The following is a 14,658-nucleotide window of genomic DNA, read 5'->3' on the forward strand; positions in this document are numbered from 1 at the left end:
ATATTTTATACAACGTGAAATCTATAATTTTTGATAACGTCAACTCAATGAGTTAGGTATAATTTATTTCAACGAATGATGGGACTTACCCTATATGCCATCAATTCACATTTAGGTTGTTGCGGCGGCCGCATTTAGATGGAGGCGAAATGCTAAAGGCCCGTGTGCTTACATTAGGTGCACGTTACAAAACCCTAGGTGGTTGAAATTTCACATTGTCTTTTTTTTTTTTTTGAGAACAGCAGACAAGTATCTGGGACAGCGCGCGGAAAGATTGAGGGCACGGCGTCTCGAACAACACTGGCCGTTTCGGTTTGTCAAGGAGAACTTCGCCACCAAGTTCTCCATAATAGCGCCGCCTGTCTATGTCACTGTCCGAGAAGTGCTTCTCGCAAACGTAGTCACGAGGCGTCAGCTGTCGGTCATTTCTTGGTATGGCGCGAGCCCACGCTTCCAACCTCATTGGGTCTCTAGGAGCTTTGAAGGTAATTACCTTCTCCTTGCAGGACGCGTACCCACTGCTGCAGTTCGGCACGACACATTTCCGCCCCATCCTGAAGTAGCACTGGTCGAAATCTGCAAAGCACTCTCCTTTTTCGCGGCGTGAAAAGCGCGCGCAAACATCGAGGAGACGGCTCCGCCGGCGCAACGCGCGGAAGCCACTGAGAGCGCTAAAGAGAGAGAGAAAAAAAAAACAGCAAATCGCCAAGGGAACTTTCCCTCCCAAGGCCACCTACGCATGCGCGCGCAGAACATGCGAGCGAGGAGCGAGGGGCGTGTGCATGCGGTGGTAGACGTCGTCTGCTCAGGGGCCCTTACTAGCAGTTCGTTTCAAGCGCTGTACGGCCTATAATTCCGGCAATATCGATTAGTAACTGCAGCTAAAGTATCTGTCATATCTACCTATTGATGTTACAGACAGAAATCTTAGAAATTTTATAATGTATGAGGCGCTATCACGATTTTTATGCGTCGCGCCCATAGAAGAGCATGTAAAAGATGGCAACAGGCCGAAAGCGTCATCTGTCGTGCTTCGGCGTAACCGCATTTCGCCGTGACGCTATCGCGCCGCCCTCGCGCGCTGCCGCGGCCGAGAGATTCTCCTCCTCAAATACTTCTTTCTCCGTGGTCCGGCCTCCCCGCAGTGGTAGCAGAGCGGGCGGTTGTCAGGGGCGCGCCAAACGTCGGTCTTCCTCGGAGTGTATCGCTGGCCGGCTGGCGGGCGGTATGGCGTTGGTGGTGCCTCGCGGCGGTGGTGCCTCGCGGCGGAACTGCTGGGCGGCGCGGCGTCTTGACGTGCTCGAGGAGGGGGGACGTTGCGTCGGGCTGCAGCAGCATAGCTCATTGCTTGCAGCTGCGGCTGCACTGACTCAGGGACGCCCAGGGACTGCTGGGTTTCCTGTCAGACGATGTCTGCGATCGAGGCATCTTGAGCCTGGCACGACGGGAACATTCGACGAAGTTCTTCGCGCACTACGGCCCTTATGGTCTCCTGCAGATCGTCGGAGCCAATACCTTGAACCGCTGCGCTGTCTTGGATCAAGCGGCGGTTGTATTGCCGGGTGCGCATTTCCAACGTGGTCTCGATTGCTGTGGCCTCGGAGACAAATTCCTGGACTGTCTTGGGTGGGTTCCGCATGAGCCCAGCGAAGATCTCTTGCCTTACTCCTCGCATGAGGAAGCGGACCTTCTTCTCCTCGGTCATGTTAGGGTCAGTGTGGCGGAAGAGTCTGGTCATTTCTTCCGCGAAGATTGTCAGTTTTTCGTTCGGGAGCTGGAACCATGTCTCCAGTAAAGCGGCGGCCCTTTCTCTTCGCACGACGCTTGTGAACCCTGCGAGGAAGCTGGTCCGGAAGATGTCCCACGTTGTCAGGGTAGACTCCCTATTCTCGAACCACGTCCTGGCGCTGTCTTCCAAAGCGAAATACACGTAGCGTAACTTGTCGCTGAGGTCCCAGTTGTTGAAGGCCGCCGTCCTCTCGTACGACTCGAGCCACGTTTCTGGGTCCTCACATGATGATCCCCGAAAGATCGGCGGCTCCCTTGGCTGCTGCATCACGATCGCGGGCGGTGGCGCAGTGGCTGTCATCGGTGCCGCAGTCGAGGTCCTGGCCTTGGTCTTCCGAGTCTTGTAGGGTAGAGGCCCGTACTCCGGTGCTAGACCATGTTGCCTACGGCTAGCTCGCTGGTCGTGGTTGGCATCGATGTCTTATCCACGCTGTGGGCTGGGTTCACGGCTTGACGGGGGCGTCCGGAACATGAACGAACAGCACCTCCACCAGATGTCGCGTGGTCGTGACGTCGACGAAGGCAGCGGTCAGCACGTCTGAGATGAAACTCTCTATTAGGCCGAACTTGTGGCCGGGAAACTCAAAGTCAAGCTACAGCAATACACTGATAGCGGCGAACAGAGCGTCGACCGTCGATCAACTGACAAGCGGTGAAGCGCGTCGGCATTTATACATGTGCCATCAAATATTCCAGCGTTATCGCTGGTTGTCGCGCAAGTTCTAGAATAAGCTCGAGTGTTCGCGTCTTGCGTGCAATCTAAACAAAACGCTCTACAATAATCGCGAAGCATCTCGCACAATGAGGCGCGGTTTGCGCTGAGCGTAACTGACAGTCTTTGTGGGCGAAAAACGAATACAGCAAAACTGATAATAAGAAACGCACGTGGCGCAGTATATTCGTTCCATTCCGAAACAACTCATTGGCGTTGCTTTCAATACTTTATATGACAGCTCTTTATACACTGCACTGTCGGTGGTATTTCCTTGTCGCTTTTGTAATTAGTGGCAGCCTCTGCTCTGCTTGCCGACAAGCTAGCGGGTTCTTATCTAATTACAAGAACTTCAGCAATAAGCCTCCGCACGATGGCATAGATATCTGCGTGGAGTTTTACATTGTCCGTTATAGTATTACCGTTTAAGCAATGCCGAATGACCGGACAGGTGAAAAACAACAACAGAGGTGGTAGCAACATTTTTTGCTGCGCATCGTGTGTACAGATGTCGTATAAAACTTCAATGACTTTTTATATTTCATTTTCACTTCTCAGCAAAATATTTATGGAGGCCAGAAGAAGGGAAACAGAAAAGCAAAATAGAAAGCCGTTTTCGTATCAAACATTCACAGTGAATAAGTATAGGAACACTATACAGGTGGTACCCCTAATAGCTATGACAATTAAGTATGAAGTATCGTCAACTTACCTGTTGAAGTAAGACAATAGAAAATGCAATGCCTATGGAAAATTACCTGAAACGGCTCGTTCGGGCGCTCATGAGAAAAGCGAAGCATCTGATACAACAATGTTTCCTTTTTGAATAAAGATAGCGGGAAGAAAAAGATACGGTACACCAAGATATCTTCTCTTAGGTAAACGCTTGTTCCATTCGATGTAGCATCGGTACCGGTGGTGCTATACTCATAATCTTATTGGCATATAAGACAATCTCACCGCATGTAAGTCAAACGTACATCCACGAGATCCTTCAAATCGCTGTTCTCTAAAAGGCATGGGACTCACAGCAGCCCCATGACAGGATTTTTCAGACTTCGTAACGAAGCACCACGCAAGAGCAACTTTGGTAGCGACACATAACGGCATCAGGATTTGCGCGAAAGACACCGCACGCATTGGAGTACGCGGCACAGCACAGTGCAAGTGTCATGGCCCTGACGCGAATAAAAAGCGCAAAAAATCGTGAAAGCGAAAGGTCGGCTGGGCGTGGGCGTTCGCGTGCCTGTATTTGCCGTGATGGCGTCATGGCCATCACGTGACTCTGCTTCACCAATAGAAACGCGCAGACCTCATCGCCTGACCTGGCTAGCGGACTTTGGCGGAAAGATAGAATAATGTCACTGCAATTACCTTAGTGGCAGCAGTATCAGCTTGAGAAGCGGGGTTCAGCCAACGTTTATAGCTCCACACGGTGGTGAAGCTATAAACGTTACACGATACATTATTTAATGTATCGGAAATACAGATACTGATGCACGTTTTGCGAGACGTATCGCGATACCCAAAGATACCCAAAGATACAACATACCCAAAGAGTATCCAAGATAGTATCTAAGTTACATGTATCTTTGATACTGCCCAGCACTGCGTGTGAGCTATTTTATTGAAGGAACAACAGCGACAGTCCGCAACATGCGAATGAAGTTTTCGTGAAACGACTAAGTACTATACGAATACGACAACAATGCATCTTGATACCAAGTACGTACATTTCTTCATTTTCTTCCCACTCGTGTAGTATATGCAATTCGTAAAATCTCGAACCTGCGCTCACCAGCAGCTGACCGGGGGGTGTGCAAGATATTACAGCAGTTTCAATCTTGCTCAGTTATGGTGCCCCCCAAGTGGGATTCATGTGGTCCAGAAATTTCGCCAATTTATTATGACAGGAAAGGGGTGTATGCATGATAAGACATGTCATATACACAGTTGCCAGATCATCCCTGATAACGCCTATTCTTAGTTGACGGTACTTTGTTTTGTCTAGCTTCACAACTTGTCGCCCAGGCCGCACATATTGTTCTTCTATACGCTTACGATTAAGCCGTCTGCAGCCGTCACTCGACACCCCCGCAGAGCTGTTGCCGTCGTTGTGCCGGCAGAAAAGTCTGCGAGCTGACTTGATTCTCAATACGCCACCTGCATAAAGCTTCGTCGCGGCGCTATCACACCCTGTCACGCCCAAATGTCATAGTTTAACACCGACAAGAACTGTGTGGCAGATATTTATCGAACGCGCTTGTAGAAAGCAAACGGGAGTTGCAACAGCGCACATGCGAGCACGAGCTGAAGTCGTCTGCCCAGCAAGAAAGAATAGAAGGTGGTTGCCGCAGCCAAAACGCATATACGCTTTACAGACAACACGCAGACAGTGCGTTGTTTGCGGCTGTCACGCCGAACGAAATCTCCATCGCTTTTCTTGCGATATATTTCGGCGCAAAAGCCACCGCCCAGACGAAGGGAGATGTGCTCAAAAGTGTGCGTATACTCACAGTGTAAAATGTGGTAGCGGTCAAATCCGGCCTCACGAAGCTTTCGAGCCAGGAAGCACCTGTGGACCCTTCTGCAAGCGGCCTCCTGAACGGCGGCGAGCAGACAGCACGCCACGCAGACGACAGCGAGCAGTACGGCGGACGTCTTCGGTGCCGGCATTTGGATGCGTCGACGAATGCATGTAAGCGGCACTTGTTATACTCTGTATCCTCGCAGCTACAGGAACACCGCTGGCACGCCGAACGGGCCAGCGCTTACATCGCATCGCCAAACATCGTCTACTTGTTGCTACGAGAGAGACGTCCAAAGGCCTCACAAAGTGCGCGTCCCAAGAAGCGAATGTTTTGCATATAAATATAGATACACGGCCTCTGCTGCTGTTTGTGTAGTGAATAGTCGGAAACGCCTTGCCCGATTATGTTCTCTGTAATGCGTTTTCGGAAAGTAGTGCGCATGCGCTGCCGCCGTGACTGGGCGGCACGGGGAGATCGGCTGATCAAACACGCTCGTTCGCTGGCAGCCGACGAATGGCAAGAACAATAAAAAAAGTCCTCGGCAAGCCATGAACGCCCGTGCGTCTGCGGGCTCAAGCAACGAGAGAAAATAAACTCTGACAAAAGAGCCGCAGGGAAAGAGTGTCAGGTTTACTTAGCGTGCTCTTACGTCATTACACAAGTACTGAATGTTATGGCGCCTGCGTTTACAAGCGCGCAAAAAAATAAACAAAAGTAAAAACCAAAAAGAAAGGGTTAAGTGCCGGTTTATAGATTATATGAAAGTGCAGTCATTGTGAAGCAGCGGGTCCTTTGTGTTTTGTCACAATCATAGGCGTGCGCAGAAGGGGGACAGGGGGGCGCCCCCCCCCCCAGGAACCTAAGAAGAGGGGGGCGCAGAATATGCCCCATACATTGACTTATTAGGGAGGGGGGCGCCGCGATAAACCTTTGCCCCCCCCCCCCCTGAAGGGGAACCCTGCGCATGCCTATGGTCATAATTAAAGGCCCATTCGTAACTTCTCATAGCACTAAAACTTCAGATGGACAAATTCTGTCGTTCATGGCTTTCCTCCCTCATCCTCATGACTTAAATGACGTTCCAGCGTTCAAAATAATGCCGTCGATCACCCTCACGTTTGAATAGCTACCCGTTCACCACCGATTGGTTTTCTAGGCCACTTCATTAAGAACAAAAAAAACAAAAAAAAACGTTTGCTGAGAAGTCAGCAGCATTTTGTAATAAACGTGTTATTCGGTGCAAAAGAAGCAGCATCTTGAAACCGACTAGGACTCTGGCCGTGACATTGTAGTGAAGGCAGCATTTGTGCAATTTAAGGAGCCGCGAATAACTGCTGTACAAGATAAAGGCGACAGGAAACCATCCGCGTTTATTTAATTGTCAGTGTTGTTTGGATTCAACACTTATCACGACTATAAACGCTCAAAAACTATATATGCCAGTTATAGCATGGTTCTCAGACAAAAAAAACTAATAATCAAAGAAGAGTATATGTTGAGGAAATGTGAAAAAATATTAGGGGCACAGTGAAATTTTCATTTTTTTTTTTTTTTTGCCTTAGGTCACTTTTTCTCAGAAGATTTCCCGCGTATTCCTTCAGTGTTTCCTTTATGCTGTTCTTTCACCGACTAAAAGCCTTAGGTACACATAAAACATAAAGCAGAACCAATTTGCAAAACCACTTAAAGCAGAACCAATGAAGCAAGACCAAAGCAGAACCAATAGGTTTAGAGGAGGATATTCGGCATCTACCTTCACGTAAACAAAGTGGGTCAGACAACAGCCCTATAAAAATAGTTCAAGACTTTGGACCAGAGTAAAAAAAATAATCGCTAAGTTTTTCGACCAGTCTGGAAGACAGAAATATGACCAATGGATGAAAGAGTTTTATATGTCGATATCCGCTGCATAAAAAATGAGACAAAAAAATACGACAGATTCCACGCACTGTGGGAATCGATGTAATGCGAAGCAGCCGGCAGAGAGCTGCTACATCGCCTTGTTTGTCTTTGAGACAAGTGAAGTCATTCATGCCATGACATCTAGTTCACTATATATCGCATGTTTGACATGCATGCATGCAATACAATCCGGTATATGCCATGCTAATGGAACGTATATTCTGGTATATACAATGCATAGCATGTCATTTATGTTCATGACGCACTAGTGTCATATTATACCAGTTTTGGTATATATCAGTTAAAAACGGCCGGAAGCACACTATGACAGCGTCATACAAATCATGTCGTACATGGCATGCATGTTATGATATCCATGTCACCACCTCTCATTTATGTTGGCTATACAGTCCCGTCGCGCCATACTAATTTTGGTGTATATCATCGAGAGAAATGCCCCCCGAGGGCACCATTAGCGTAGCATGTAAATCATGTCGTACATGACTTGCATTCATGATTTTTAAGTTTCCACCTCTGATTTAAGTTCATCATGCAGTCGCGTTGCGCAATACCAATTTTGATGCATATCACGCGAGCGAAACAGCAGCGATCGGACAATGAGCGTGGCATGTAAGTCATGTCGTACATGACTTGCATGTCACGATTTTCACGTTACCACCTCTGATTTACATTCATCATACAGTCTCGTCGCGCAATACAAATTTTGGTGTATATCAAGCGAGCGAAATGGCCGTGAGGGCAACATGAGCGTGGCATGTAAATCATGTGATCTATGACTTGTCAGGATTTTCACGTTACCACCTCTGATTTCCGTTCATCATACAGTCTCATCACGCAATACCAACTTTGGCGTATATCAAGCGAGCGAAATGGCCGCGAGGGCACCATGAGCGTGACATGTAAATCATGTCGCACATGACTTCCATGTCATGATTTTCACGTTATCACTTCTGATTTACGTTCATCATGCAGTCTCGTCGCGCAATACCAATTTTGGTGTATATCAAGCAAGCGAAATGGCCGCGAGGGCACCATGAGCGTGGCATGTAAATCATGTCGTACATGACTTGCATGTCATGATTGTCACGTTACCACCTCTGATTTACGTTCATCATACAATCTCGTCATGCAATAGCAACCTTGGTGTATATCAAGCGAGCGAAATGGCCGCGAGGGCAGCATGAGCGTGGCACGTAAATCATGTCGTACATGACTTGCATGTCATGATTTTCACGTTACTACCTCTGATTTACGTTCATCATACAGTCTCGTCGCGCAATACCAATTTTGGTGCATATCAAGCGAGCGAAATAGCCGCCAGGGTACCATGAGCGTGGCATGTAAATCATGTCGTACATGACTTGCATATCATGATTTTCATGTTACGATGTGTCAGTTATGTTCGTCATACAGAAATGTCTCATCATACCTGTTTTCGTAGGTGTCTATTCATTTAAACCACCACGAGCGCTCCGAGACCATGTAATGTAAATTATGCTGTACATGGCATGATTGTCGTGACTTTCAGATTAGGACCCGTCAGTTGTGTTCGTCATACACTATTGTCATGCCATACCAATTTTGGTATATATCAAATTAACGTAACGGCTGCAAGAGCCCCAAGACCGTGGCATGTAAATCATGCTGTTAATGATATGCATATCGTGGTTTTCATGTTGTGACCTGTCATTTATGTTCGTAATACGGTCATCTTATGTCGTATCAATTTTGGTATACATCCCATTAACGAAACGGCCAGGAGAGCTCAAAGTCGTAGGCGTCTAGATAGATAGATAGACAGATAGATAGATACGCTCAAAGTCGCAGAAGTTCGCTAAGAAATGCTTCGCATTTAAAATGATTAAATTACAGGACCATTACCGTACGCTCTCATATCAACAAAATACTACTCAATGCAGAGGCGTAGCCTGGGAGAAGGGGCGGTATATGGGCGTTTTCTCCCCCTCCCCTCATACACACATACACGTAGCCTAGATTATTATATCGTATCGTGCGCTATCGCAATCGCGGCCGGCTAAGAAACTCACTGTCGTCGGAAATCACCTTTCGGCTTTGTCTCGAAAACCTTATCACGCTCGAAAAGACTTGATGGTTGCAAACTCGGCCGGGCTCTCGCTGCCGGGGTCACGCAACCCACATAAACTAATAAGAACAGGATGTTTCCTAAGCTTTTCGATGGAGAGCAGGTTGGTGGCGGTTGCATCATGGTGGCTTGGCATTTCACTACAAAATTCTGCTTAAAATCCGTTCATTTCACTGTATCGGTCGTATCTCTCCGCTAATGTCCGGCCGGTATAACATTTGAAGAGGTTCTACAATCCTGTTTTTAAAAGGTCCCAAAAATCCCTTCTTCTAAGGAGATACTCAACGAACACCGCAAGCCTTCTAAAGTAGGGATAGAAACCTTCTACAATTCGGATTGTGATGCCCATTTTCTTTCTTTCATGCCCCTTGTCCTTACTCACAATGTTTCCCTTTCCCATGCTCCTAGTTTTCTCGTTCCCCTCCCCCGAATATGCACTCTCTTTCTGGTACATATTCGGTGGAGGAAAACGAGCGGCTGCCGGCAGGTAATGATGCGGGGGGCACCACGTCTCGTCCCCGATGTCCACGCGCTGAAGACCGCTCGCCGATTGGGGCCTCGTCCACGAACTTCTCTAACCGCTCCCCCCATCTTTCCTATCACTTATTCTCCTTCTGTCGCCCCTGTCGACCTCCCATCAGTTCCTTTTCTATTTCTTTCTACTTTTCTGCTTTTCCCCATCCCCTACCCCTCAAGGCGCTGAGCCGTGCACCGCAAGGGCTGCAGAAGATAGTGCCTCTTCCTTTTCAACAAACCTCGCATTAAACACAAGTACAGCGAAAATATTTTTATTATCTCACAAGTGAAAGTACAAGAACGGCCATGAAATTACACCACCGGAGCACTTGCACGATCGCGTTCCGTTGGCGTTCGTTGGGCATGCTACCGACCTCGCGTCGTGGAACGCGAAGAGGAACGCTATGCGCGTCGTGTCTTCCCTCTAGCCTGGCCGTTAATTCCCACAGGGCGAGCGGGGAAAGCGGTCGAAAAGCGTGCGAGAGGGGGGGGGGAGCGTAGGAGAGGAGAGAGAGGGAGAGGGGACGCGCATGCGCTGGCGCTCATCGCGGCGTTGCGCAGGAGAGAATGAGGCGCGCGAGAGGTTGGGAGCGTAGGAGAGGAGGGGGAGGAGCATGCGCATGCGCAGTAACGGTGGTCACGCCGCACATCACCACCACCACCGGATTGAACTCCGCCATAAGATATTTCGCATCTAAAACACGCAGATCTCGTGGGACCAGTGTTCACAGCAGGAAAAGGATGTGTGAAGATATTGTAATATGCTCATATGCAGACTGCTGTGTAAAAGTGAGATGACTCGAGTAGTAAGAGAGCATGAACTTATATTTCAGCTCACTGGCTACAAAGGTTTATCTCAAATGTTCATGCACAGCTGTTTGTTCACACGCACTAAATGCGCAAAAGTGACAATCAACAAGAAATCAGCTCCACAAACAGTGCTCCCATAATATATTCCAATTTGATAGAACAGTATTTGAGAACTGAGTAATGAAACAAAATACAGGCAGTGGAAACTTGTGTTCAAACGCTGCACGAAATAACAATGGCAAAGGTTAAAATCAGGTGCTTATTTAAATGAGAAATGCCTAAATGTACGCCCGAGCTACACAAATAATTGCACAGCTTAAAAGCAGGTACGTAAAGAGCGCACGGGCGTGGCGTCCACATATGGCGCGACGATGACTGGCCGAAACGGCTCGGGCGCCCCGCGATGCGATTTGTTGACGATGCCAACACAGAGACATTCACAGAAGTTCAAGACTGCCTTAATAAGTTGTGCGACCTTTCGTTCCTTAAAGTCCCCAAAGAAAAGAGAGAAACTAAAATAGTTTCACATATATCTGTATGCATACGAAAAAAAGCAAGTAACCCCATCAGTAGAGAAGTCATAATTTAGTTGGCGTAGTGCTTGTTTCTAAACCTCTATAGGGAAATTACGACATGCAAGAAAATAGGAAAAAGAGAATTTTGTTATATGCATTAATACCTTATAGGGGATGGCCTGAAAAGACGAAAACTCGATAGCACTGTACGGCAACAGAGAGCGAGCATGTTAAAATTAACCAGGCGCAAGTGACGTGATATAGAGAACTTTTCGATCATTCTGCTAACAGGTATCGGGCTTAAAGATGAAGCAGGAGGTTAACAGAGAAGGGAAAATCTAATCCACAAGTTCCAACGATCGCGTCGAGAGAGAAAAGGCAAGGTGTCAACAGGCACTAAGAAAAAATGCCGAACTCCTCCCCTTAAAACGCGCCTTTGTCAATCATGCCCTCAGAAAGTACAAACTAATAAAGAAGCTCGCCCAGGCTCTCGTCACGTGCATATAGTACTTTGCGAAAAACGACGAACTAGTACGTTGTCATTATATGAAGATTCTCTTACCAACAAATTCGTTGCAGTGACACGAGAAAGCACGTGACACATGTGTAACTTCTCCGATTTTTCTACGTGGCACACGCAACTTAAGCTAATTTACACTTTCAAACTAACTCCATCAAGCGGCCCATAAAGATCGTATTCGGTCAGTTCTGACTGAAATCAGGTCAAGTAATAAAAATAGTGCTACATGTAGGCTGCCGGAATTCATATTGTCGACGCGCGTGTGCGCCCGACGAAGAGGACGAAGGTCGCTAGCTGCTCGAGCTCGGAGCCGGACTGGTCAGCGCTGCAGCCGCTCCTGCGAATACATCTTGTGAATAGCGACTTGTAAAAGCGACTCGTCACTCACGTAACTCACGTAACATATTTGGTGGAGGTGGAACGTTCCCCGTCCTCACCACGCAGCTCCGCAGTGGCCGCGTCATCCAGCCTGTCGCCATGGCTTCCAATGACAACCCGTCCCCATCTCCATCTGCGGCTCCTATGACAACCTTTGTCGCGGTCCCCACCCCCCGCGATCCCGGGACATTCTCCGCGCAACCTGGCCTCGACGTCGACTACTGGCTTCGCCTGTATGAACGGGTCAGTCAAACTCACCGGTGGGACCCTACCATGATGCTCGCTAACGTTCTCTTCTACTTGGACGGAACCCCGCGCATCTGGTACGAAACACATGAGACCGAGCTCACCAGCTGGGACACGTTCAAGGAGAAGCTACGTGACATCTTTGGGAACCTGACCGGTCGCCACGCAGCTGCACGACAAGAGCTCGCTACCCGTGTCCAGTCGCCTACTGAGTCGTATGTCTCCTACATACAAGAAGTGCTTGCTCTTTGCCGGAAAGTGGACGAGGCAATGCCCGAAGCTGACAAAGTGGGTCACGTTTTGAAAGGCATCGCGGACGACGCTTTCCATTTGCTGGTCTACACCAACGTCTCGACTATCGACCGCATCATTCAAGAATGCCGCCGTTTCGAAACGGCCAAAAGCCGTCGTGTGCACCCTCAATTTTCTCGGTTGCCAAACACGGCTGCCACGTCCACCTGCTCCGATTCCGCCGCTACACCGCCCTTTGAGCAGAGTGTAACGCGTATCGTTCGACGGGAACTTAAAGCGGCAAGTCCAGCGCCGTTCCAGCCCTCTCCATTCGACCATGCCACTATACAACCAACCCCCGCGGTCTCCGTTATTCAGGCGGTCGTACGACAAGAATTCGCCAACCTCGGGTTCCCTGTCGCCTGCCCCGTCTCTCGCCCCTCGTCCCGACCAATGCCCATGAATGCATCTCGAAGTGACCCATTCGTTCCTCCACGATCTCGCAACCCAGCGGAATGGCGAACTCCCGACGACAGACCCATCTGCTTCCGGTGCCACCGCGTTGGTCATGTCTCCCGCTACTGCCGCGCCACTTGGACGCCGCCATATAGGACCCAATTTTTCTCGCCTTCCCGCCCATATGAAGATCTTCGCCGGTATTCGCCCAGCCGTACAGACCCTACTTGTGACACACCTAACAGCCGCCCCCCTGCTCGTTCACCGTCCCCTCAACGCCGTCGTTCCCCGTCGCCCCAACCACGCCGCCACCCCTCGCCGCCCAACTTTGCATCGTACCCGACGGAAAACTCGATCGTGCAGCTCCTGGAGGTAGTGCTGCATCATCTCCTTCTGAACCAAATCCTCCGTTGACGCTTCCTACGAACAAGAACCTAATCGATGTGCATGTGGACGGTATTTCTTTGACGGCTCTAGTCGATACTGGAGCTCACGTGTCCATAATCAGTGCTCGTCTTTGTCGCCGACTGAAAAAAGTCCTCACGCCTGCTACTACAAAAGCTGTACGCGTCGCCGATGGCGGAACTGTTCCTGTCATTGGAATGTGTACAGCTCGTATAAGCATCGCCGACCGTTACGTTCCTGTCCTATTCACGGTGCTCCATAATTGTCCTCATGACCTCATCCTAGGGATGGACTTTCTATCGACCCATTCTGCCCTGATAGACTGTTCCGCTGGTACTCTTTGCTTGGACCTTCCTCTTCAGCCAGATATTCACCCCGACCTTCCACACAGCCTCTGCACCACGGATTTCATCCGCCTACCGCCTAAAGCCCTAACATTCGCCGAATTCACAACGACTTCATCCGTGTTGGATGGGCACTACGTCGTCACGCCGATTACTGATGTACTTCTGGCACGTGACATCACTGTGCCTCACTGCGTCATAACTATAGCCGCTAACCGGGTACATCTCCCCGTCATAAATTTCGGCTTCACGAAGCAAGTCCTCCCTCAAGGCATCTTAATCGCCACGTTGCGGTCCTTAGCCGATGACCACGTCACCTCTTTTGCAGCAGACGTATGCTCCAATCTTCCTTGTCGCCCACCCGATGCCACTAGCCTCGACATGGCATTACGCCCCATGATTGCCCCAGACCTCCCCCCAGCGCAATCAGCCGCCCTCATCCGCCTTTTGGCTTCTTACCGCGAGATCTTCGACCTTAACAATCGACCACTCGGCCAAACTTTCTCTTGTGCAGCACCGTATCAACACAGGTGATGCTGTTCCCATTCACCGTCGACCGTATCGGGTGTCCGTATCGGAGCGCCAGATTATTCAAGAAGAAGTAAACAAGATGTTAGCTAAAGGCATTATTGAGCCCTCATCGAGCCCTTGGGCGTCACCCGTCTTCCTGGTTAAAAAGAAAGACAACACGTGGCGTTTCTGCATCGATTACCGGCATCTAAATCGAATTACGAAAAAGGACGTGTATCCTTTGCCCCGCATTGATGACGCTCTCGATTGTCTCCATGGCGCACGCTACTTTTCATCCATAGACCTTCACTCCGGTTATTGGCAGATTGCCGTGGACGAGAAAGACCAAGAAAAGACCGCCTTCGTCACTCCCGATGGCCTGTACCAATTCAAGGTTATGCCCTTCGGTCTATGCAACGCCCCAGCCACGTTCGAGCGCATGATGGACTCTCTGCTACAAGGGTTCAAATGGTCAACATGCCTTTGTTACCTAGACGACGTCCTCGTATTTTCACCTACATTTGAGACCCACCTTGAGCGTCTGTCGGCTATTCTCGACGTCTTCCGCAATGCTGGCCTCCAGTTGAACTCGTCGAAGTGTCACTTCGGCCGCCAACAGATTACAGTGTTGGGCCACCTCGTTGATGCTTCTGGTGTGCGGCCGGACCC

At 49.2% G+C, this 14,658-nt stretch overlaps 2 protein-coding genes across 2 annotated transcripts in view; one reads left to right on the forward strand and one right to left on the reverse strand.

Moving 5' to 3' along the window:
* LOC119383953 (lysozyme C, milk isozyme) overlaps positions 1-5,176 on the reverse strand; it is a 41,585-nt gene extending 36,409 nt beyond the window's left edge. Inside the window, exon 1 of the mRNA XM_037652231.2 lies at positions 5,017-5,176. Within this exon, the coding sequence (XP_037508159.1) occupies positions 5,017-5,176 (160 nt within the window). The remainder of the gene's footprint in view (positions 1-5,016) is intronic.
* The window catches only part of LOC119383952 (mediator of RNA polymerase II transcription subunit 30), a gene marked incomplete at its 3' end in the record, with an annotated part of 74,654 nt that continues 65,065 nt past the window's right edge, over positions 5,070-14,658 (forward strand). Inside the window, 1 exon segment of the mRNA XM_037652229.2 lies at positions 5,070-5,198. Coding sequence (XP_037508157.1) covers positions 5,181-5,198 — 18 coding nt within the window.

Source organism: Rhipicephalus sanguineus, chromosome 2 (assembly GCF_013339695.2).
Source record: "Rhipicephalus sanguineus isolate Rsan-2018 chromosome 2, BIME_Rsan_1.4, whole genome shotgun sequence".
Taxonomy (NCBI): Eukaryota; Metazoa; Arthropoda; class Arachnida; order Ixodida; family Ixodidae; genus Rhipicephalus; species Rhipicephalus sanguineus.